Source organism: Hylobates moloch, unplaced genomic scaffold (genome assembly GCF_009828535.3).
Source record: "Hylobates moloch isolate HMO894 unplaced genomic scaffold, HMol_V3 SCAFFOLD_1, whole genome shotgun sequence".
Taxonomy (NCBI): Eukaryota; Metazoa; Chordata; class Mammalia; order Primates; family Hylobatidae; genus Hylobates; species Hylobates moloch.
The window spans coordinates 183,362,428-183,387,666 of record NW_026652276.1 but is presented as its reverse complement, the minus strand read 5'-3'; the positions used below and the strand labels follow the sequence as shown (position 1 = coordinate 183,387,666).

Genomic DNA, 25,239 nt, shown 5'->3' with positions numbered 1-25,239 from the left:
ATCTCTACTAAAAGTACAAAAAATTAGCCTGGCATGGTAGCGGGCACCTGTAATCTCGGCTACTCAGGAGGCAGAGGCATGAGAATCGCTTGAACCCAGGAGGCGGAGGTTGCAGTGAGCCGAGATTGCGCCACTGTACTCCAGCCTGGGTGACAGAGCGAGACTCTGTCTCAAAAACGAAAAATAAAGAATAGGAAGGAAGGAAAGGAGGAAGGGAGGGAGGGAGGGAAGGAAAAGAAGGAAAGAGAAAGCCATCTTCACCAAGTCAGGGTCTGGGACAACTTGGTGCTGGCAGGGAACATCCCACTCAAGTGAGTCTTTCCTATTTAGAAACTTCCTCCCTTTTCTCTTTAGAAACACTAGAGGTATACTTATTTGTTATAAGAAACACTGATCTGTATTATGAATTAAATAATTTTCAATTAATTTCAAAAACTGATATACATGTTATTTACGTGTGACTAATCTATGTAAAGCAAACCTCATTATTAAATGAGCTAATTCGTATTAAACCAAAATAGACAATTCTTCTTGAGATATGGAAATTGATAAAGGACAAATGTTTATCCCTTGAGTATTTTTAGCATTAGGAATTAGTGTGTTAAACATTACCTGTACTTAGCTGCAATTTCCATAAGAAGGCAGTCAATCTTAATATTTTATGTTCACGTCGCATCCACATCCCTAAAGAAAAAGGTGAAGGAAAAAAACAATGTCGCTATCACCCCCAAGACAAAATAGATGACACTACATTTTCCCATCTGTTTTATTATTCTTGTGTACAGTTATTTAAATATTCATTTCTTCCTGACCCCTATTCTCATGGAGAACAACATTAGAAAAATGCTACACATCAATCTTGGCTCTATGGCTAGTTTCTTTCAAATCACTCATACCAAAAGGGCTTTGCTCTCAGTCCTTGAGAGAAGACTGACAAACTCTCCTCTGGTTTCTACCAGCAAATCCTTCATTTTTGAATATGTTTCTTATCCCAGATGCAAGAACCAGTATCTTTCAATTTGAAGAACATAACTAGTGTATTTAGCACTTGATATATTTTTTAGAACCCTAGAAATGGAACTGCTTTCTTTTAAAATATTTATGTGTAACACTCCTTACAGCTGATCTCAATATGGCGCCTTATTGTGTAGGAAAACACCCCACATACAAAAGAATGGAAAGCACTTTAAAATCATTGCTTCAGTCTCTGACAAAACACCACAGAGGGTTCAGTTTGTAACACTCACCAAAACTTACTAGGAATCCTCTTCTCTCATCTATTTTCCATAAACTATGCTCACCCAGTCCAGCTGTGCCGTTCAAAATCACTCTTCCTCTCTCTCAGAAGTTCTCCAAACTTTTCCTCAAACCCAAGCCATGCAGGCTCTTTGCGTTTTCCCTTCTCTTGTTTGTTCTCTTCCTCAGGTAACAGTTAACAGTTTATCTTAGCCAGTGTGAATCAGTTCCGCTAGCCAGGGAATTTTCAGATCTCCTTTACCCTTCACCCTGATCTGTACAACCCAGCAAGCCAAGAAAGAATTTTTTTTTCTTCTTTTCTTTTTTTGTTTTTTGTTTTTGTTTTTGTTTTTGTTTTGGAGAGACAGGGTTTCACTCTGTCACCCAGGCTGGAGCAGAGTGATGCAATCATGGCTCACTGCAGCCTCGAATTCTTGGGCTCAAGCAATCCTCCCACCTCAGCCTCCTGAGTGGCTGGGACTACAGGTGCACACCACCATACCCAGATAATTTTTTTATTTTTGTAGAGATGAGGTCTCACTATGTTGCCTAGGCTGGAGAATTGTCTTTAATGGAAGGAAATGATGTGGGATAAATCTGGGAGTGTTCATATGTTGTTATTTATTTCACATATTTTTACATTTCAGCAAAAATATACCAACATTGTTAAAGAAATGAAAGCAAAGGATCTTGAAATCAGGATACACAAGAAGAAAAAATGTGAAATTTATCGGAGGTACAGTAATTATGTGGTGTTTTATCTATGTAGGTGAGGGAAAAAAACCTGACGTTTATTTCATAAGTTTCAGTAAACACTTTGTATTTTTACAGACTGAGAGAGTTTGCTAAACTGTATGACACCATTCGAAATGAAAGAAACAAATTTGTTAACTTACTCCACAAAGCTCATCAGAAAGTAAATGAAATAAAAGAAAGGCATAAAATGTCATTAAATGAACTTGAAATTCTGAGAAATAGTGCCGTTAGTCAAGAAAGGTAAGTGTTATAATAACTATTGGCCTTTCAAAGGCTTGTTTTCTGATTGATTTGAACCCTAAAAATCCTGGGGATAATAAGATAGGAAAGAGGCAGAGGCTGCAATGAGCCAAGATGGTGCCACTGCCCTGCAGCCTGGGTGACAGAATGAGACCCTGTCTCAAAAAAAAATAAAAATAATAGTATTTTAGAAAGTCAGAATTAGCCAGAAAAAGCCCTTGTTCAAACATCTTGTTTTATAGATGATAATCTATCATGCTTCTACTGTTTGGGAGTCATTTTTTAATGAATGAAAAACCATAACATATAACTATGCTTACTATGATGATTTTCACCTGCCCAATTAGAAAGAAAAGCACAAATCTAATAATCGGGATTGGGAAGCTAGAAAACAATCAAATCGTTTGTTAACCAACATCCCCTGGTTGTAGATGTAAAACATCTAATGTGTTGTGGGAGGCAATACATTATAGCAGATTGGTGAAAGAGGTGGTGTCCAGACTCAAATACCACCCCTGCCACTTATTACCTGTGTAACTTTGGACAAGTTGCCTTGTCTCTCTGAGCTCACTTTCCTTATCCATACAAACAGTCCTTATTTCATGCGACATTTTACTGTGAAATGAGCTAATTCATATAAAAACACTCAGAAGAGCATCTGGCAAATGGTTGTTTTCTTCATTTATTATTTACCATGTGCCAAGATCTGCTGGACTCTTTCACCTGTGTTAGTAAACAGTACACGATCAGGGTATAATCTAATTTTCTGATGGCCATTATTGCCCAGTTTCCTTCAACAAAGCAATTATAAAGTGGCCTCATTTCAGGGGTCGGGGTGGATGAAAAGAAAAATATGATTTCCTAATCAGGTTCTCATCCAACTTGAAAATAAAATACATTTATAGAGGCTATGCATTCATTCAGCATTTATTGTGGCCACAGGCTGAGTCAGGCACCACCTTATGTCCAATGGACATTACTGGATATAACCACCTCTGTCCTCAAGACAGCAGTCTCCTGAGAATGACAATGAATGAATGACTGCAGTCTCTCGCTTCAATAAAGGGGGGCAGCAGAACATTGGGGGACAAAGGAAAGATGTTCTAATCTGGAGCAGAGAGAATCTGAGACCTGGAAGGATTATGAAAATTCCTGAAGAGTATCATAAGATGAATATCATTATTACTAGTATCATTTCAAGGGCTACACTAAAGCAAGGTCTGCTTTGATAGTGCTTGTGTTTCAGAAGCCTTTATTCCTTTTAAATAAACTAAAGAAAATTATAATCTTACCCATTGTCTTATTATTTTAAAAGAAAGCTACAAAATTCCGTGCTGAAACACACCAACAATGTTACCATCAGAGACAGCATGCAAAACGATGTGCGCAAAATTGTATCAAAACTTCAGGAAATGAAAGAAAAGAAGGAAGCCCAGTTAAATAACATTGACAGACTTGCCAATATGATCACAATGATCGAAGAGGAGATGGTGCAGCTTCGCAAAAGATACGAAAAAGCTGTTCAGCATCGAAATGAAAGGTAAAAACCAGGTGTGAGAACAGAGCACCAGGGATCCAATTGAAGAATGTCACCTCTTTTTCTATCTAGACTTGACAGTGAATAGTGAGGGAAATGTGATATTCAGGTTGCATTAGCCTTTGGAGAGAAGGGACTGTGTGTTGCTTCCCTGGAAAATAAGAAACACTGTCCTCACGCCGGGCACAGTGGCATGATCCCAGCATTTTGGGAGGCCAAGGCGGGTGGATCACTTGAGATCAGGAGTTCGAGACCAGCCTGGGAAATGGGGTGAAAACCCATCCCTACTAAAAATACAAGAAATTAGCCAGGTGTGGTGGTGGGTGCCTGTAATCCCAGCTACTTGGGAGGCTGCAGCACGAGAATCGCTTGAACCCAGGAGGCAGAGGTTGCAGTGAGCCGAGATTGAGCCACTGCACTACAGCCTGGGCAACAGAGCAAGACTCCATCTCCAAAAACAAACAAAAAGAGAAAGAAAGAAATACTGTCCTCATAAACAGGCAAAGAGGAGGGGTTTGGGAAAGTTGCTTGCTTTTGAAGATCAATGTCCTTTCCTAAGTGGTCATTCGGGATGCCTCTTATAACATCAGATTCTTTCAGCATAATTGACATAAATAAGTGTGGAACTTGTACCCAATGTTATGGTAGGTTTGGTCTTATTATATTTACTCAGCCATTCTCCTAGTTCATTTGCTCAGCAAGTTAGTAAGACCTTTAGGAGTAGCATTATGTCTTCCAGGTTGTAATTATATCATTAATCAATGCTTACTTCAGCGGTTTCTCCCAAGTTACTTGTGCTCTGAGAAATTGGAATGTGAAATTTGCAGAGCCCTGTGATCATCACATCTGGTATCAGATTTTTTTAAGCAAACTTTGATTGTGTGCTATTCTGTGTAAGGCATTAGAGTGCTAGATCTTGAGAGTACAAAAAAGTGGTAAAACATTGCTCCTGGCTTCTGTTGTCAAGAGAACTTGATCTTGAGCCTTTGAAAGGAAAACAGACAAAATATAGAGCTGGGATTAGTCAAGTACAACCACATGCATGCATGTTTTGAGGAAGGGGAGTCATAGATAGAAGCAATTAAAGGAGGAACTCTGAAATAACGGATATGCATAGTGTGTGGGAAGACCTTTAGGGTCCTTTGAAGAACAGCACATTTTCAAAGGGCTGGTAGGTTTTTCCCCAGGGGAGAAAAAAAATACTATTCAGCTCCTGGCACAAACCAAAGCATTTGGACAAACAGTGTACACCCAGGTGCCACTCAGATCAGTGGTACATGATCGGTCATGCAGACCAGAGCTGCGGGGGTTAGAACATTCTTACTTTGTTTCCTCCCCATATTCTCCATTCAAGGAGGTGTCTTTCTCCTGGCATGATTACAAAGGATAGATTTTTGCCTGTTTATGGGGAAATCACAATCAGAAATATTCAACTTGAGAAGAAACTAATGGGCCTAGCAACTTAATATAGGGCAGACTGACACCAGAACTACATTCCTTGGCCCCCTGCCTGTGTGCTTCTGGCCAGGCCTTGGTTGGCAAGTCTGACCCGAGAAAAGGATCTGCAGAAAATCAGACTATGGGATCACTTTGTTTGTGCATTGGGAATGACATTCTTTCCCACCCCAGGAAAACCTTGGGGACTTTCAGAGACACTGTGGCTAGCCAACCACATGGTCGGCCTCAAAGTTGAGAGGCTCAGTAACCCTCCTATCCCTAGAGAATTCCAAAGTGTGGATGTAATTTAACTAGAAAGCCATTGGTGACTATCTGTGATCCTCTGGAAGTATGCTATGTTGATGTATATCTTGCATCCAAAGCCAGAGGGAACCACAGTGCCTAGTAGAATGGTGGTCTCAATGCCCACTTAGCCTCTGCCTCTGAATTTGACCATAGTGGCGTTCAGCTCATAGAGCGGGAAGAAGAAATATGCATTTTTTATGAAAAAATAAATATCCAAGAGAAGATGAAACTAAATGGAGAAATTGAAATACATCTACTGGAAGAAAAGATCCGATTCCTGAAAATAAAGATTGCTGAGAAGCAAAGACAAATTCGTGTGACCCAGAAATTACTGCCAGCCAAGAGGTCCCTGGATGCCGACCTAGCTGTGCTCCAAATTCAGGTGGGTGAGTGATCACGGGACACTTCCTCAGACCATGTATTTTTTTCTGCCTTTATTAGTTTGTGGATGAGTTCTTGCATGTAAACCAAGCCATACTATTTCTGGGACCTATAACGATGCCTCCATCTTGTTTAAAAATGCACTTGAATGCTACTCTAGGGTGGAATCTGTGCTTCAGGCATCCAGGCTACACATTGTCTTTTTTTCTTTTGAAGAATTTTCTGCCTGCCTTGGAATTTAAAGCCTCCCAGGACTTATCTCTAGCTCAGCTTCCTCCATAGCTCAAGCTTTAGTGATCTAGACTCTCACTACCCTCAGCATAATTATGTCGTTGCTGCTTGCTGGACAGATCTTGAGGATGAGCCAGCACTCTTACTTTTGATACTCTGGCCCCCAGAGCAAGAGATTATCTGGAGATTGTTGCTTATTAGTAGTTGTCAGTCACGTATAACTTGAATCTTTATTAACCACTGTAGTTCTATGATAGCTTAGTAACCTGGCCTCTGACATGGCCTTTTTTAAAGTGGAATAAATCCAAAAAACTAAAACATGAAATAACAAAATAAATAAAATGTGAATATAAAGCTACTTTCTTCACATGTTACTTGGGGTTTATTCTTCATATAAGTTTTTTAAAAATTAAACTAAAAACTGTGTAGCCTAAACTTGTTCCCATTGACCAATGTAGCATGAACAAATTCTAACCTATAATATTTTTTCTAAAATGTCAGGTTTGCATTTGGATTTTTTTTCCTGATAAAAAGTTAAGACATTTGGTGAATGAAATTTTGTAAAAGTATAAAAATTATAAAGAAGAAGATAAAATTCTATCCCCAAGATACAATTACTATTAAAATTATCAAAAATCTGGGAGAGATCCTTTCATTTATTTTCTAGGTATACAAGTAAATGTTTTTCATTAGCTCATGCCCTAGACAGTTTGGGGTCCCCTTCTTTTTTTTTTTTTTTTAATCATGTCAAGGGGATTCATAGGATTTCATGGGACTAGATGATAGATCTGATTTCATATTTTATGCCATTTGAATGTATATATGCTGCATAGATAATAGCCTCTTTCAGTTTGCACAAATATGCCAATGTTCTGATTCCAAGTTTTGTTTTTGTTTTTTTTTTAATTTAGCCTTGAGTTCTTCCACTCATTTCTTCAGTAAGTGTAGTCAGATTCAGATCGATTGGCTAGAAAGTCCCCCTAAACTCCCACAGGCCTCCCCAGGCTTCCTGCAGCTCTGACTCCTGCTTCCAACAAAGGTTCATTTGAGGGATCACCCATCAGCCGGCACACACGGTGCCTGTGCCACTTCTGTGCCATGTCCGCAAAGGCACAGAACTCACCCCTTCCTCAGGCTACACCTACACAAGACCATTCATGCCAGGCCTCTGTGGACAGACTTTATTAAAGATGTGGGGTTACATTACAGAAATGCAAAGCACTTCAATTAGATATCAGACATCCATACTCTTCTTGGGGGCACTCTATCACTGGCGACTCTTCCCTGAGTACTAATACCCTGTACCGCACTCTTGCCTAGCTTGATTTCACTGGCTTGTCTTTCACCTCCCCTCTCCCTCTACAGCCTCCTCATCCCAGATTGCCCCCAGGAACTCCATGCTTGCCCCCACTCCATTTTACAGAAGAATTTGGCTCTCTCCAGCTTTTTGCCAAAATGAAGCTTTAGGTCCATCTTTGCCCATCCTAAACTATCAAGATGCAGAGCAACACAAAAGAACTTTAAATTCAATAAAATCTGCAACAGAATAATTTCCTCTCTATTGTATAAGCATATTCTTTGTGTTCACTGCAAATCAATACTTCCATTCAGTGGACAAAATTGTTCTTAGAAAAAAAATTGTCATTTTGTTATATAAAACCTATTATCTAGTATGAAATGTAAATTCACTTTTACCCAAGAAGGAAATATTATGCATTTCATAACACTACACTCCCTGCCTGATGGTGAATTTTGATCATTTTGATTGCACATGAACTGAGACATGCAGACTGTGTTATGAGTTATCTGCTCTGCTGGAGTGAATTCTGATTATCTGCTCAACACCAATCATGTGTACCCTTGAAGGATGTGATGTGAAATTTCTAGCTTCAGGCAAGCCATTTCTGTGCCCTGTTCTGCAGTGCTGGATCCCGGTCATATCCTGTCATTTTTTACAGCCACAGTGTCTGGGTTTTTTTTTTTTTTTCTTTTAAGTCTTCTCCTTTTTTGCATCGTTTTCAGAATTCTCTTAAGGTTTGCATTTTTTTCAGTTGTCCAGAACGGTTTTTAATTGTCCAACAATCTAATCCAAGGATTATCATGAGTGTGTTCTCCTGGTTCCTGTAATGATAGCTCAATTTTAGGAAGTCACATGAACTATTCTGGGACACAAGGACACTATTTTACATAGACAGAGTAAACAGTTTTTCCTCAAATGCCAAGGGAAAACTAAAATTGAGACACCCCTTTATAAGCAAGCACTGTATTTTTGTTTCTTATTTAGTTTCCTAATAAGAAAAGGGAACATTAAGTATTGTTAATAATAAATACAATAAATGCTTGATTACATATGTATGTATACTTCAATTCTATATTAAGGACATTTAAGGAATGTAGATACAGGAAAAAGAAAAATGTTAAATTATTTGTCACCATTTATAATTCTTTTTGTAGGGAGGAGGAGCATAAATTAAATTTTAAAAATGCTGCCTATATCAGTCTTAGACATGTTGTAAAATACTATCAATATATTATCTCATATGATGAATCAACCCCATGGCACTGAGCCTTTTCTTCCCATTTGACAAGTGAGGAAACTAAGGTTTAGAGAAGATAAATGATTTACTTGAGATTACACAGGTATTCAGTAGGAAACTGAAAATAATGCTTCTTGGTTGTCACCATGCTCCGTATCTCTTTCCCTATAAAACAAAAACTAAGTGTGGCTGCCATTCCTATTTAGGAGTAGCCATGTTTCTTCATTCACCACCAAAATCTCATTGATTCAACAAATAGAGTTGATACATATGACACTATATTAGGGATTTAGCAGAAAAAATACAAATAGCCCAAGCTGTTCCTCACAGAGTGTACATTAGGTAGATTCAATAATTAAGAATGTTTTTCTCCTTCTTTGGGAAGCCATTAAACCTCTTGCCAGCCAAGTGTTTGAAATGAAGTCCAGTGTGTTGTATGCTAGTTACCCTGGTCTCTGTAACAACCTGCAATGAAGAAGTGAAGGCTGTGTATTAGTTCATTTGCATTGCTGTAAAGGAATACCTGACGCTGGATAACATAAAGAAAAGAGGTTTATTTTGGTTCATGGTTCTGCAGGCTGTGTAGGAAGCATGTGCCAGCATCTGCATCTGGTGAGGGCCTCAGGAAGCTTCCAATCATGGTGGAAAGCAAAGGGGGAGCAGGCACATTGCATGGCGAGAGAGGAAGCAAGAGAAAGAAGCAGAGGAGCCAGGCTGTTTTTAAACAACCAGATGTCACTTAAATTCATAGAGTGAGAACTCACTCATTATCCCAAAGACAGCACCAAGCCGTTCATGAAGGCCCCACCCTGCCCGCATGACCTGAACACCTCTCACCCAGCCCCACCTCCAACACTGGGGATTATATTCATTCAACATGAGATTTGGAGGGGGACACATCCAAACCATATCAGGCTGTATACTTGGAGCCCTGCAACCACACAGCATCCCATGAACATGACACAAAATGGGAAGCAATCAAGGGCCGCTTTTGAAATCAGCTTTTTCTATGACCCAGAAGGCACTGCCTCACCTCATATGATCAATTATAGACATCATTGTTGCAGTACCATAAATGAGCAGAAACGTCACTTAACCAGGTCCCAGCTGATGGGGTGTTAAGAAAACAGAGTTCTCTTCTACCCTTGCCTGGGTTGGTCCTCCTGAAAAACTCTCAAGACTCTGGGCAATGTGATTTTCAGATTTACTGAGCTAGAGAATTCATTTTAAAGTTAATGTTTTTTTCTTAATAGTTTTCACAGTGTACAGACAGAATTAAAGACCTGGAGAAACAGTTCGTAAAGCCTGATGGTGAGAATAGAGCTCGCTTCCTTCCAGGCAAAGATCTGACTGAAAAAGAAATGATCAAAAAATTAGACAAGGTAAACATTATTGCTTAAAATTGCATCTGTTAGCCCCTGGTTGATGTAGTTTCACAGATACCTATGGTACTGTTTCATGTTATGCTGACAGACCTATCCTTCATTATTCTAGTCACTAATATAGTCATTTTGTAGTAATCTAGTCATACATTCTAAGCTTGATTTAGACACTTGCCAAGAGAAGTTCCAATCCAGTGGTTTCGAGATTCCAAAGGCACCTTTCTCTCATGACCCAAAGGAGTAATTTTGGCATCTTAAATGGATTAATTTGTCTTCCTGATGGGAACACACCAGAAGAATGGTGATGTGGATGCTAGATAGAGCTGAGGGGGCCATACTCGAACTCCCAGAGGTATCTGCAGGGGCTGGGGCAGGGAATGTCTTAACCCAGCTCTAAACACTTTCCAGAGGTATTTTGTGGGGAGTGGGGGGAGATAGTGCTCTAATTAGGAAATAAGATTTTGTCTTAGATGACTTTTTTTATTCCTCTTGAAACAATTTTCAAACATAGCTGGAACTACAACTGGCCAAGAAGGAGGAGAAGCTGCTGGAGAAGGATTTCATCTATGAACAGGTCTCCAGGCTCACAGACAGGCTCTGCAGCAAAACTCAGGACTGCAAGCAGGACACACTGCTCTTAGCCAAGAAGGTAGGCCTGAGACCCTGCCTTTTCCCTTCTGCCCCTGCTCCTTTATTACCTTTTATTTTCCACAGACTGATAGAGTTATTGAGAGAAGCACTGGAGAGATTAGGCTTTATGACTAAGGAAACTTAGAAAAATGAAAGGATGACTCAGAGAATTGTCCAAAATGTTTCAATCTTATTCCCTGAATTAATTCACTTCACAGTGGCAAAACTTAGGCTTTTAAATGACAGTATACAAGTTTCACTTAGCAAGGCAACTACCCAAATATGACAGTTATTATCCTTGTATTTCGTGCACAAAGTTAAATCCTTTTTAGTTCCTTTTAAGTGGAGCGCCTCACTTATCCAGTGATCTTAGTAGGGACTGCTCCAATCCAGAACTCAGCCAGAACCCAGAAATTGAAAGGGACTGTTAAGGAGAAATGCAGTCACACAACACCCAGACCAACTGCACCATGGAGGTGCCTACCAGGCACCACTAGTGAGGAAAGGCCAGGAACACAGAACCCCCTAATTTAATAAGCATAAGAGACCAGGACAGCAGATCCAGAGCCTCAGGATCGGGGTGGGACTGCCAGAAGCTGCACTGAAAGGAGCAGCCAGCAGAGCCCCTAGAAGTCCCCCTGGACTCCCAGCATGTTGTATGCTAGTTACCCTGGTCTCTGTAACAACCTGCAACGAAGAGGTGAAGGTTGTGTATTAGTTCGTTTGCATTGCTATAAAGGAATACCTGAGGCTGGGTAACTTATAAATAAAAGAGGTTTATTTTGGCTCATGGTTCTGCAGGCTGTGCAGGAAGCATGGTGCCTGCAGGTCTTGCCAGGCTTCCTGTGGCTCTGACTCCTGCTTCCAATAAAGGTTCATTTGGGGAACTGCCCCATCAGCCTGTACACCCATTTCTGCGCATGTCCATGCAGGCACGGGACTCACTCCTTCCTCAGTCTACCCCTACACAAGACCATTCATGCGAGGCCTTTCATGCATACCATAGAGCCATCAGAGGATTGGCCACTCACCTGGCCTCTGGGGTCCCCTGGAGCATCCCATCAGTGCAGAGAGTTCAGCCAGTCAACAGTAATTACTGAACACCTGCTATGTGCTACTCTCATGCTAGGCATGAGTTCAGAAACAAAGAGGAAGGGACACATTGTTTACACCATAGGAAGCTCATAGGGTCTAGTAGGGGGAGACTGATGAAAACAGATAACGGTAATACCCACACCAGAGACTGTGGGCTCCTGAGGGCAGCAATTGTTCCTCGTTCTTAATTTCTCCAATGCCTAGCATGTACCAGACTCTAGAAAAACACTTGAAGGATGAATAATAATCAGTTCTGTTCTAGAAGCACATGTGGCACGCTAAACAAGAAATTATTGTAAATCTTAGACTATCTTTGCCATTTTTATTTGACTATTATGCTTCTGCTCTGATGACTTTCACAAATAGACTGATCAGGTCAGTGGCAGGTGTGCAAATCACAACTTGGCCTCACAAACTAAAGTTGTGAGTTGCACTTCTGCCACTGGACTGATGCTAAGGCTTAGTTAAGCTCATGCACTTTGCCTGAATTAGCATGTCTGATATTCCTTTAAATAAATGTTGCCTTCCTTCCTTTTGCAAAATGAATTTCCTTTCTTTGGGGGAAGTCATTTTTCACTGAGGCCTGACTTATCAAAGCTAATGGCACAGTCGCCTGGAAGGCAACAGTAATGCTAGAGAAATGTACATAGTGGCCACTTTCCATAGCCAGGAATGCTCCAGCACAGCCGAGTCCTAGTCTAACAATTATTCTCCCCTTTCCTTTCCCTACCTTCCATGCTCTCCATTGGCTTCTTCCTCCTCCCCAGCTTTCACTGCCCCCTCCATTTAAAATGATTATCTCATAGTAGGCAGAACTGGAAAGTAGAAAGACATTCAGATTCCAGATCTGTGATTTATCAAAACTAGAAAACGACCTTGAGAAAGATGGATAAATGATCTTAAAACTCAGTTTTCTCATCTGTGTAATGGGTGTGATAGCCGAAGTTGTTGCAAGTATTACACAGTCGAGCATGTAAGTGACCTAGCCACATTCAAAAAGATTGCACATCTCCTCAAGTGTCTCACTTCTCCTACATAGCTTATGGCGCCTCCTGCAAATTTCCCAACAGAAATGGGAGCAGAAAGTGGGAAATCTCAGTTAAGACTTGGAGCAACCCAGGATAATACGAAACTTTGTTTTCTAATTTATGGAAGAGGAGGGAAGTTGGCCAGTTACACAGACGGACACACACACTCAAGTGTGCAGTGGTTGAGTGGAAAATGATTCCCCCCAAAGAAAAGGAAATTCATTTAAAAAAGGAAAGGCAGCAACATTTAAGGAAACATCAGACATGCTAATTCACTCAAAGTGCATTAGCTTATCTAAGTCTTAGCATTTCTTATTTTATGAGTTAAAGTTGCGAATTGCACCAGTGCTGCTGGACTGATGGGTCTGTTAGTGGAAGTTGTCAAAGCAGAAGCATAGAAATCAAATAAAAATGGCAAAACTTATGACTCATTGAAGTTTTTTTTTTTATTATACTTTAGGTTTTAGGGTACATGTGCACAATGTGCAGGTTTGTTACATATGTATCCATGTGCCATGTTGATTTCCTGCACCCATTAACTCGTCATTTAGCATTAGGTATATCTCCTAACGCTGTCCCTCCCCCCTCCCCCCACCCCACAACAGTCCCCCGAGTGTGATGTTCCCCTTCCTGTGTCCATGAGTTCTCATTGTTCAATTCCCACCTATGAGTGAGAACAGGCGGTGTTTGGTTTTTTGTCCTTGCGATAGTTTACTGAGAATGATGTTTTCCAGTTTCATCCATGTCCCTACAAAGGACACGAACTCATCATTTTTTATGGCTGCATAGAATTCCATGGTGTATATGTGCCACATTTTCTTAATCCAGTCTATTGTTGTTGGACATTTGGGTTGGTTCCAAGTCTTTGCTATTGTGAATAGTGCCGCAATAAACATACGTGTGCATGTGTCTTTATAGCAGCATGATTTATAGTCCTTTGGGTATATACCCAGTAATGGGATGGCTGGGTCAAATGGTATTTCTAGTTCTAGATCCCTGAGGAATCGCCACACTGACTTCCACAATGGTTGAACTAGTTTACAGTCCCACCAACAGTGTAAAAGTGTTCTTATTTCTCCACATCCTCTCCAGCACCTGTTGTTTCCTGATTTTTTAATGATGGCCATTCTAACTGGTGTGAGATGGTATCTCACTGTGGTTTTGATTTGCATTTCTCTGATGGCCAGTGATGATGAGCATTTCTTCATGTGTTTTTTGGCTGCATAAATGTCTTCTTTTGAGAAGTGTCTGTTCATGTCCTTTGCCCGCTTTTTGATGGGGTTGTTTGTTTTTTTTCTTGTAAATTTGTTTGAGTTCATTGTAGATTCTGGATATTAGCCCTTTGTCTGATGAGTGGGTTGCAAAAATTTTCTCCCATTCTGTAGGTTGCCTGTTCACTCTGATGGTAGTTTCTTTTGCTGTGCAGAAGCTCTTTAGTTTAATTAGATCCCATTTGTCAATTTTGGCTTTTGTTGCCATTGCTTTTGGTGTTTTAGACATGAAGTCCTTGCCCACGCCTATGTCCTGAATGGTATTGCCTAGGTTTTCTTGTAGGATTTTAATGGTTTTAGGTCTAACATTTAAGTCTTTAATCCATCTTGAATTAATTTTTGTATAAGGTGTAAGGAAGGGATCCAGTTGCAGCTTTCTACATATGGCTAGCCAGTTTTCCCAGCACCATTTATTAAATAGGGAATCCTTTCCCCATTGCTTGTTTTTGTCAGGTTTGTCAAAGATCAGATAGTTGTAGCTATGCGGCATCATTTCTCAGGGCTCTGTTCTGTTCCATTGATCTATGTCTCTGTTGTGGTACCAGTACCATGCTGTTTTGGTTACTGTAGCCTTGTGGTATAGTTTAAAGTCAGGTAGCGTGATGCCTCCAGCTTTGTTCTTTTGGCTTAGGATTGACTTGGCGATGCGGGCTCTTTTTTGGTTCCATATGAACTTTAAAGTAGTTTTTTCCAATTCTTTGAAGAAAGTCATTGGTAGCTTGATGGGGATGGCATTGAATCTATAAATTACCTTGGGCAGTATGGCCATTTTCACGATATTGATTCTTCCAACCCATGAGCATGGAATGTTCTTCCATTTGTTTGTATCCTCTTTTATTTCACTGAGCAGTGGTTTGTAGTTCTCCTTGAAGAGGTCCTTCACATCCCTTGTAAGTTGGATTCCTAGGTATTTTATTCTCTTTGAAGCAATTGTGAATGGGAGTTCACTCATGATTTGGCTCTCTGTTTGTCTGTTATTGGTGTACAAGAATGCTTGTGATTTTTGTACATTGATTTTGTATCCTGAGACTTTGCTGAAGTTGCTAATCAGCTTAAGGAGATTTTGGGCTGAGACAATGGGGTTTTCTAGATATACAATCATGTCATCTGCAAACAGGGACAATTTGACTTCCTCTTTTCCTAATTGAATACCCTTTATTTCCTTCTCCTGCCTGATTGCTCTGGCCAGAACTTCCAGCACTATGTTGAATAGGAGTGGTGAGAGAGGGCATCCCTGTCTTGTGCCAGTTTTCGGAGGGAATGCTTCCAGTTTTTGCCCATTCAGTATGATATTGGCTGTGGGTTTGTCACAGATAGCTCTTATTATTTTGAGATACGTCCCATCAATACCTAATTTATTGAGAGTTTTTAGCATGAAGTGTTGTTGAATTTTGTCAAAGGCCTTTTCTGCATCTAGTGAGATAATCATGTGGTTTTTGTCTTTGGTTCTGTTTATATGCTGGATTACATTTATTGATTTGCATATGTTGAACCAGCCTTGCATCCCAGGGATGAAGCCCACTTGATTATGGTGGATAAGCTTTTTGATGTGCTGCTGGATTCGGTTTGCCAGTATTTTATTGAGGATTTTTGCATCAATGTTCATCAAGGATATTGGTCTGAAATTCTCTTTTTTGGTTATGTCTCTGCCAGGCTTTGGTATCAGGACGATGCTGGCTTCATAAAATGTGTTAGGGAGGATTCCCTCTTTTTCTATTGATTGGAATAGTTTCAGAAGGAATGGTACCAGTTCCTCCTTGTACCTCTGGTAGAATTCAGCTGTGAATCCATCAGGTCCTGGACTCTTTTTGGTTGGTAAGCTATTGATTATTGCCACAATTTCAGAACCTGTTATTGGTCTATTCAGAGATTCAACTTCTTCCTGATTTAGTCTTGGGAGGGTGTATTTGTCGAGGAATTTATCCATTTCTTCTAGATTTTCTAGTTTATTTGCATAGAGGTGTTTGTAGTATTCTCTGATGGTAGATTGTATTTCTGTGGGATCAGTGGTGATATCCCCTTTTTCATGTTTTATTGCATCTATTTGATTCTTCTCTCTTTTCTTCTTTATTAGTCTTGCTAGCGGTCTATCAATTTTGTTGATCTTTTCAAAAAACCAGATCCTGGATTCATTAATTTTTTGAAGGGTTTTTTGTGTCTCTATTTCCTTCAGTTCTGCTCTGATTTTAGTTATTTCTAGCCTTCTGCTAGCTTTTGAATGTGTTTGCTCTTGCTTTTCTAGTTCTTTTAATTGTGATGTTAGGGTGTCAATTTTGGATCTTTCCTGCTTTCTCTTGTGGGCATTTAGTGCTATAAATTTCCCTCTACACACTGCTTTGAATGTGTCCCAGAGATTCTGGTAGGTTGTGTCTTTGTTCTCGTTGGTTTCAAAGAACATCTTTATTTCTGCCTTCATTTCATTATGTACCCAATAGTCATTCAGGAGCAGTTTGTTCAGTTTCCATGTAGTTGAGCAGTTTTGAGTGAGTTTCTTAATCCTGAGTTCTAGTTTGATTGCACTGTGATCTGAGAGACAGTTTGTTATAATTTCTGTTCTTTTACATTTGCTGAGGAGAGCTTTACTTCCAACTATGTGGTCAGTTTTGGAATAGGTGTGGTGTGGTGCTGAAAAAAATGTATATTCTGTTAATTTGGGGTGGAGAGTTCTGTAGATGTCTATTAGGTCCACTTTGTGCAGAGCTGAGTTCCATTCCTGGATATCCTTGTTAACTTTCTGTCTCGTTGATCTGTCTAATATTGAGAGTGGGGTGTTAAAATCTCCCATTATTATTGTGTGGGAGTTTAAGTCCCTTTGTAGGTCACTCAGGACTTGCTTTATGAATCTGGGTGCTCCTGTGTTGGGTGCATATATATTTAGGATAGTTAGCTCTTCTTGTTGAATTGATCCCTTTACCATTATATAATGGCCTTTTTTGTCTCTTTTGATCTTTGTTGGTTTAAAGTCTATTTTATCAGAGACTAGGATTGCAACCCCTGCCTTTTTTTGTTTTCCAGTTGCTTGATAGATCTTCCTCCATCCCTTTATTTTGAGTCTATGTGTGTCTCTGCTTGTGAGATGGGTTTCCTGAATACAGCACACTGATGGGTCCTGACTCCTTATCCAGTTTGCCAGTCTGTGTCTTTTAATTGGAGCATTTAGCCCATTTACATTTAACGTTAATATTGTTATGTGTGAATCTGATCCTATCATTATGATGTTAGTTGGTTATTTTGCTCGTTAGTTGATGCAGTTTCTTCCTAGCCTCGATGGTCTTTACAATTTGGCGTGTTTTTGCAGTGGCTGGTACCGGTTGTTCCTTTCCATGTTTAGTGCTTCCTTCAGGAGCTCTTTTAGGGCAGGCCTGGTGGTGACAAAATCACTCAGCATTTGCTTTTCTGTAAAGTATCTTATTTCTCCTTCACTTATGAAGCTTAGTTTGGCTGGATATGAAATTCTGGGTTGAAAATTCTTTTCTTTAAGAATGTTGAATATCAGCCCCCACTCTCTTCTGGCTTGTAGAGTTTCTGCTGAGAGATCAGCTGTTAGTCTGATGGGCTTCCCTTTGTGGGTAACCCGACCTTTCTCTCTGGCTGCCCTTAACATTTTTTCCTTCATTTCAACTTTGGTGAATCTGACAATTATGTGTCTCGGAGTTGCTCTTCTCGAGGAGTATCTTTGTGGCGTTCTCTGTATTTCCTGAATCTGAATGTTGGCCTGCCTTGCTAGATTGGGGAAGTTCTCCTGGATAATATCTTGCAGAGTGTTTTCCACCTTGGTTCCATTCTCCCCTTCATTTTCAGGTACACCAATCAGACGTAGGTTTGGTCTTTTCACATATTCCCAAATTTCTTGGTGGCTTTGTTTGTTTCTTTTTATTCTTTTTTCTCTAAACTTCCCTTCTCTCTTCATTTCATTCATTTCATCTTCCATCAGCGATACCCTTTCTTCCAGTTGATCGCATCTGCTACTGAGGCTTCTGCAATCTTCACATAGTTCTCAAAACTTGGCTTTCAGCTCCATCAGCTCCTTTAAGCCCTTCTCTCCATTGGTTATTCTAGTTATCCATTCTTCTAATTTTTTTTCAAAGTTTTTAACTTCTTTGCTATTGTTTTGAATTTCCTCCCGTAGCTCAGAGTAGTTTGATCGTCTGAAGCCTTCTTCTCTCAACTCGTCAAAGTCATCCTCCATCCAGCTTTGTTCCGTTGCTGGTGAGGAACTGCGTTCCTTTGGAGGAGGAGAGGTGCTCTGCTTTTTAGAGTTTCCAGTTTTCTGCTCTGTTTTTTCCCCATCTTTGTGGTTTTATCTACTTTTTGTCTTTGATGATGGTGATGTACAGATGGGTTTTTGGTGTGGATGTCCTTTCTGTTTGTTAGTTTTCCTTCTACCAGACAGGACCCTCAGCTGCAGGTCTGTTGGAGTTTACTAGAGGTCCACTCCAGACCCTGTTTGGCTGGGTGTCAGCAGCGGTGGCTGCAGAACAGCAGATTTTCGTGAGACCACAAATTCAGCTGTCTGATAGTTCCTCTGGAAGTTTTGTCTCAGAGGAGTACCCGGCCAAATGAGGTGTCAGTCTGTCCCTAATGGGGGGTGCCTCCCAGTTAGGCTGTTCAGGGGTGAGGGACCCACTTTAGGAGGCAGTCTGTCTGTTCTCAGATCTCCAGCTGGGTGCTGGGAGAACCACTACTCTCTTCAAAGCTGTCAGTCAGACAGGGACATTTAAGTCTGTGGAGGTTCCTGCTGAGTTTTTGTTTGTCTGTGCCCTGCCCCCAGAGGTGGAGCCTACAGAGGCAGGCAGGCCTCCTTGAGCTGTGGTGGGCTCCACCCAGTTCGAGCTTCCTGGCTGCTTTGTTTACCTAAGCAAGCCTGGGCAATGGCGGGCGCCCCTCCCCCAGCCTCGCTGCCACCTTGCAGCTTGATCTCAGACTGCTGTGCTAGCAATCAGCGAGACTCCGTGGGCATAGGACCCTCCGAGCCAGGTGCGGGACACAATCTCCTAGTGTGCCGTTTTCCAGGCCCGTTGGGAAAGCGCAGTATGAGGGTGGGACTGACCCGATTTTCCAGGTGCCGTCTGTTACCCCTTTCTTTGACTAGGAAAGGGAACTCCCTGACCCCTTGCGCTTCCCGAGTGAGGCAGTGCCTCGCCCTGCTTCGGCTCGCGCACAGTGCGCTTCACCGACTGTCCTGCACCCACTGTTTGGCACTCCCTAGTGAGATGAAACCGGTACCTCAAGCAGAAATGCAGAAATCACCCGTCTTTTGTGTCGCTGGGGCTGGGAGCTGGAGACCGGAGCTGTTCCTATTCGGCCATCTTGGCTCCACCTCCTCAACCTCGACTCATTGAAGTTTTTAGTGGTAGTCATTTTTATTCGATACATGCTTCCTAAAAATTAGTCCACTATAGAAGAGTCATAAAAATGTATATTACCTACCATTAAGGAGGCAAAATTTGTGTATGATAATCAGTTATTACATTTTCAGAGGCAGGTAAATCACTAGCAGCAACATTTCTCTAAACAGAGGTACAGATGTGACCAGATACGCTCTATTAGGAGAGGAAGGTATTTGACATTAGGTGTAGTATTGGAAGCTCATTTGCATGTCCCAATTTATCCTGGTCCAAGAACAAAGAAACAAACTAAGAGTTCATTCATTCCTTCATTCAGAAAATATTCAACTTTAATGTGGGGGGGTGCCTCTTATATTCCAAGCACTGTCCTAAGCACTGGGACTATGATGATGAATAAAACAAATAGTCCTCGTCCTCATGAAGAGTATATCCTTATGGGATGACAAAAATAGTGAAATGCATATATAACATCAGCAGTGAGACATGATGTGAAGAAAAAATAAGGCAAGGTAAGAGGAACTAGTGAGTGTTGCCAGGTAGAAAGTATAACCACTGAACTGCCCCACTATGGCTATCAGACTAAAAGATTCTACCATTTATAAGACAGAGAGCTTACAGGAACCCCTAATTCCAGGTTTACTTCCTGCCTCTTGAGATCTTTTTGTTCCAATTAGTCTTATCTTTTAACTGTATTAATGCTAAATAGCTGATATTAATAGGTTAAAAAAAAAAAAGTGTGGTCGCAGTGGCTCATGCCTGTAATCCCAGCACTTTGGGAGGCCAAGCCAGGTAGATTGCATGAGCTCAGGAGTTCAAGACCTGCCTAGGCAACATGGTGAGACTCCATCTCTACAAAAAATACAAAAAACAAATAGCTGGGTATGATGGTGCACACCTGTGGTCCCAGCTACTTGGGAGGCTGAGGTAGGAGAATCACTTGAGCCTCAGGGGTACAGGTTGCAGTGAGCTGAGATCACACCACTGTGCTCCAGCCTGAGTGACAGAGTGAGACCCTGTCTGAAAACAAACGAATGAAACAAAGCACTCCAGGAACAGCTCTCATTCTAAATTATTGACTAAATTTTCCCCAGCTCAGCTCATGCATGTTTCTGACCTAGTAATAATGATGCACACCAGGAATTATGATCAATAATGCCAACATGTCAATGTGATGGTTTTCATTTAAAAAGTCATTTCAGATGCAGAACTTCTGCTGATTACCTTATATAAGCAAAGAGTAACATTAGTTCTACCAGATTTTTTCCCCTGAATAAGTGACAAACTAATGATGTCAAATTAAACTAGAATTTAGGCATCAAGAACACTCTTAGCTGGGCACAGTGGATCATGCCTGTAATCCCAGCACTTTGGGAGGCTGAGGCAGGAAGACTGCTTGAGCCCAGGAGTTCAAAACCAGCCTTGTCAACACAGCAAGTCCCCATTGCTACAAAAATAATAAATTAGCTAACTATGGTGGTGCATGGCTATAGTCCTATCTACTTAGGAGGCTGAGGCAGGAGAACTGCTTGAGCCCCAGAGTTCCAGGCTGCTGCAGTAAGCTATGATCACACTACTATACTCCAGTGTGAGCAACAGAACAAGACCTTGTCTTTATTTTATTTTATTTTATTTATTTATTTATTTATTTTAAAAAAAGAACATCCCTGGCCAGGCGCGGTGGCTCACGCCTGTAATCCCACCATTTTGGGAGGCCGAGGCAGGCGGATCACGAGGTCAGGAGATCGAGACCATCCTGGCTAACACGGTGAAACCCCATCTCTACTAAAAATACAAAAAAATTAGCCGGGTATGGTGTTGGGCACTTGTAGTCCCAGCTACTTGGGAGGCTGAGGCAGGAGAATGGCGTGAACCTAGGAGGCGGAGCTTGCAATGAGCTGAGATGGCGCTACTGCACTCCAGCCTGGGCGACAGAGTGAGACTCCGTCTCAAAAAAAAAAAGAACATCCCTTCACCTCTCCTTCTCACCTCTTAAAAACGGGCACTAAACTGTTCTCCTCAATGTTATTCACCTTGAAATCCAGTAACTAGATAAACAAATCCTTTTCTTGTTCTCTCCTTGTCCTTACTTACACAGCCAGGGTGTTCGGCTCAATATCTGCAGTCTCTTCCAGTTCTTAATTTCTGTGAATTCCAAGTTAGACCCTCCTTCCTTCAGATAAAAATGCACGCCGCCATTATAGACAGCCAGCAGCCTGCCATTTTAAGTCTTCGTGGACTGTATACATAGACTGTATACATAAGCCTTGGGCTCTTTAATTCTAGATGAATGGCTATCAAAGAAGGATCAAAAATGCAACTGAGAAAATGATGGCTCTTGTTGCTGAGCTGTCCATGAAACAAGCCTTAACCATTGAACTCCAAAAGGAAGTCAGGGAGAAAGAAGACTTCATCTTCACTTGCAATTCCAGGATAGAAAAAGGTCTGCCACTCAATAAGGAAATTGAGAAAGAATGGTTGAAGGTCCTTCGAGATGAAGAAATGCATGCCTTGGCCATCGCTGAAAAGTCTCGGGTAGGCTTTGGCTCCTGTATTGCATTTCTAAAGGGTGCCAGCAAGCGTTGCATTCGGGGGGTCAGTTATCCCACAGTATAAGAAAAATTTCCCCACTGTACTATACACAGTCCCAACAGTCATTAGAAGTGTATTTAAGATATTCTATGATAAGTCAAAGAGCAGTAATCCAGAGTGCCACAATACTCACTGAAGAACACTTAGCCAGCACAGGGCCCACCCCACAGCCTTACATCCTGGGCTGCCGAGGCTGAACATCATGGCCTTCCACCAGCATAGCGATGACCAGGCTGGCATTGGCCTTGTCCATAAGTCTCCAATCTCTGTCTTGGCACCTCTGCTCAGACCACACCTGACTGTTTCATGTTCATCTCCTGTGGCCTCCACAGCATACAGTGAGGCCTCCACCCACATTGTTGTTGCCATGCCTTCTGCAGATGCTTGATGGACATCATAGGCCTCGGCGCCACCCCTTTCTTTTCCCACCTTAGGCCTCTGGCCTAAGACTAGGTCTATTACTGACTCCCCTTGCAAGTTAGATAGCAGATCTTCTGTGTACCCCCACGACCTGTCAATATTCTTAGACTGGAATTAGGCATCTCTTTCTAAGGAGTCTACATCCTCCAGATGTACAACTCACTCAGATTGCCAAGTGGATGTCACCGAAAGGGTCCCTATTTGCTCCTGAACTCAAGACAAAACTGCATTCAGAACACACTAGGAATACCTGAGCACAAGTGTAAATTATGTGATTTATAATTTCCACACCACCTGGGACTGTTCCTTTTAGGGCATTCAGATTTTACCTGTGGTGTCCCACTGCCATTTATTAGAGGGCTTTTCAGTGTAGTAAGTGATTACTCTATTTTCCAGAGGCACAGACAAAATCTTGAAAACGTTGAGGCTCAGGGCAAAGCTGGTGACCATTTTCCTCCTCTGCTTCCACTTTACTCCTCTATCTCTTCCATTGTAACATTTGCTCACCAGTGACTTACCAAAGGAAATATGTTGCTCTGCCTTTGTCAAAAACAGGGAAATAATTAGTGCTTGATGACAGATATTGAGGTGGAAACATAGTTAGGACCCACAAAGCAGTCTTTGAAAAACCCTAAACTCCAGGATTGATGTGATGCTTAAGCAATACAGCCCATTCCAATGAGGGGTGGGTGTGTGTGTGGTGTGATTCCACCCTCCTACCCTAAACCCCAGGAATAATGTGATGCTGAAGCAATACAGCCCATGCCAATGAGGTGTGTGTGTGTGTGTGTGTGTGTGTGTGTGTGTGTGTGTGTGTGTGTGGTGTGTGTGTGTGTGTGTGTGTGTGTGTGTGTGTGTGTGTGTGTGTGGTGTGATTCTACCCTCCTACCCCTCCCATCCCTTTGGGGAGTATCAGCTAGCACAGTCAAAGACTGTCCAGACCAGCTGTGTCTTTTGGGACCTAAGGATAAAGTGACTTCAGAGTTTTCAGAGAACTGAAAAGGAAAAATCATTCTTCACAGGAGTTCTTGGAAGCAGATATTCGCCAGCTGCCCAGTGGTGTTTACACGACTGCAGAGCAGCGTCCAAATGCCTACATCCCAGAAGCAGATGCCACTCTTCCTTTGCCAAAACCTTATGGTGCTTTGGCTCCTTTTAAACCCAGTGAACCTGGAGCCAATATGAGGCACATAAGGAAACCTGTTATAAAGCCAATTGAAATCTGAATATGTGAACAAATCCAGGCCTCTCAAGGAAAGGACTTCAACCAGGCTTCCTTGTAGCCACAGGTGAAAAATGTGAGCATAATACTTCTAGTATTATTGATAAGTAAGGTAAGCACAATTAGTCAGCTAGAGTACAACATGGTTTCTATTTACCCACCAACTACTATACCTTTCATGATGTTGAATGGGACATAGAACTGTCCTACATTTATGTCAAAGTATATATTTGAATTGCTTATATTTTCTTTTTCACTCTTTATATTGAGTACATTCCAGAAATTTGTAGTAGGCAAGGTGCTATAAAAATGCAGTAAAAATAAATCTGTTTTCAATGAAGTATGGAAATGGACAGAGTGGTCTTTGTTTATTAAAGAAAAAACAAATACTGTTCAATATACACACTTAGAAAGAATGGCTATTTGAAAAGGAAAATACCTCAAGTATTGCAAAGGCATAACTCACTTTGTTGAATAAGAAGTAGCACTTAATCTCGGTAAATCTAAATTACGTAAAGTAGTGAAGCTGGTCATGGCTTTTTTCATTTTTTTCATTTTATTTTTTTGACAAATAATAATTGTACCTACCCATGGGGTACATAGTGAAGTTTCAATACATATAATGTATAGTGATCAGATCAGGGTAATTAGCATATACATTCAAACTTTATCATTTCTTTGTGTTGGGAATATTCAATATCCTCCTAGCTATTGGAAACTATATATTGTTACTTATAGTCATCCTACAGTGGTATAGGACATAGGACTTATTCCACCTATTTCACTGTAATTTTGTGCCTATTAACAAATCTACCCCATTCCTTCCTTTCCTTATCCTTTCCCCTAACCTTCCCAGCCTTTTATATCCGCTGTTCTACTTTTAGCTTCCACATGAGTGAGAACAATTTTTAGCTTCCACATATGAGTGAGAACATGTGGTGTTTAACTTTCTGTACCTGGCTTATTTCAATGAACATAATGTCCTCCAGTTCCTTTCATGTTGCCACGAATGACAGGATTTTGTTCTTTTTTGTGGCTGAATAGTATTCTGTTGTGTATATGCATATGTATGTATGTGTGTGTGTGTGTGTGTGTGTGTGTGTGTATATATATATAGCTCCCATTTTCTTTATCCATTTTTCTGTTGTTGGACAGACACCTAGGTGGATTTCATGTCTTGCCTATTGTGAATAGCACTGCAGTAAACATGGGGGTGCAGCTGTCTCTTCAATATTCTGATTTCCTTTCCTTTGGATAAATTTCCGATAGGGAGATTGTTGGATCATATGTAGTTCTATTTGTAGTTTTCTGAGGAACTTCCATATCATTCTTCATAGTGACTGCACTAGTTTACATTCTCACCAACAGTGTATATAAGAGCTCCCTTTTCTCTGCATCCTTACCAGCATTTGTTATTTTTTAACTTTTTGGTAATAGCTATCCTAATTGGGGTGAGATGATACCTCATCATATTTTTTTAAATTTCTATTTCCCTGATGATTAGTGATGTTAAGCATTTCTTCATATACCTGTTGGCCATTTGTATGTCTTTTGAGAAATGTCTGTTCAGGTCATTTGCCCATTTTTAAGTCA

The 25,239-nt window shown here is 41.0% G+C and overlaps 1 protein-coding gene across 3 annotated transcripts in view; it reads left to right on the top strand.

Moving 5' to 3' along the window:
• The window catches only part of CCDC146 (coiled-coil domain containing 146), a 178,712-nt gene extending 154,726 nt beyond the window's left edge, over nt 1–23,986 (top strand). For 2 of the 3 annotated variants that reach the window (XM_032761257.2, XM_058425428.1), the window contains exons 12-19: nt 1,884–1,972; nt 2,068–2,232; nt 3,548–3,772; nt 5,666–5,894; nt 9,915–10,043; nt 10,555–10,692; nt 21,699–21,947; nt 23,447–23,986. In XM_032761257.2, the coding sequence (XP_032617148.1) occupies nt 1,884–1,972; nt 2,068–2,232; nt 3,548–3,772; nt 5,666–5,894; nt 9,915–10,043; nt 10,555–10,692; nt 21,699–21,947; nt 23,447–23,650 (1,428 nt within the window). In that variant the 3' untranslated portion in view covers nt 23,651–23,986. The remainder of the gene's footprint in view (nt 1–1,883; nt 1,973–2,067; nt 2,233–3,547; nt 3,773–5,665; nt 5,895–9,914; nt 10,044–10,554; nt 10,693–21,698; nt 21,948–23,446) is intronic. The other variant, XM_058425433.1, reaches the window with a different exon arrangement.
• Nucleotides 23,987–25,239: the final 1,253 nt, after the last annotated feature.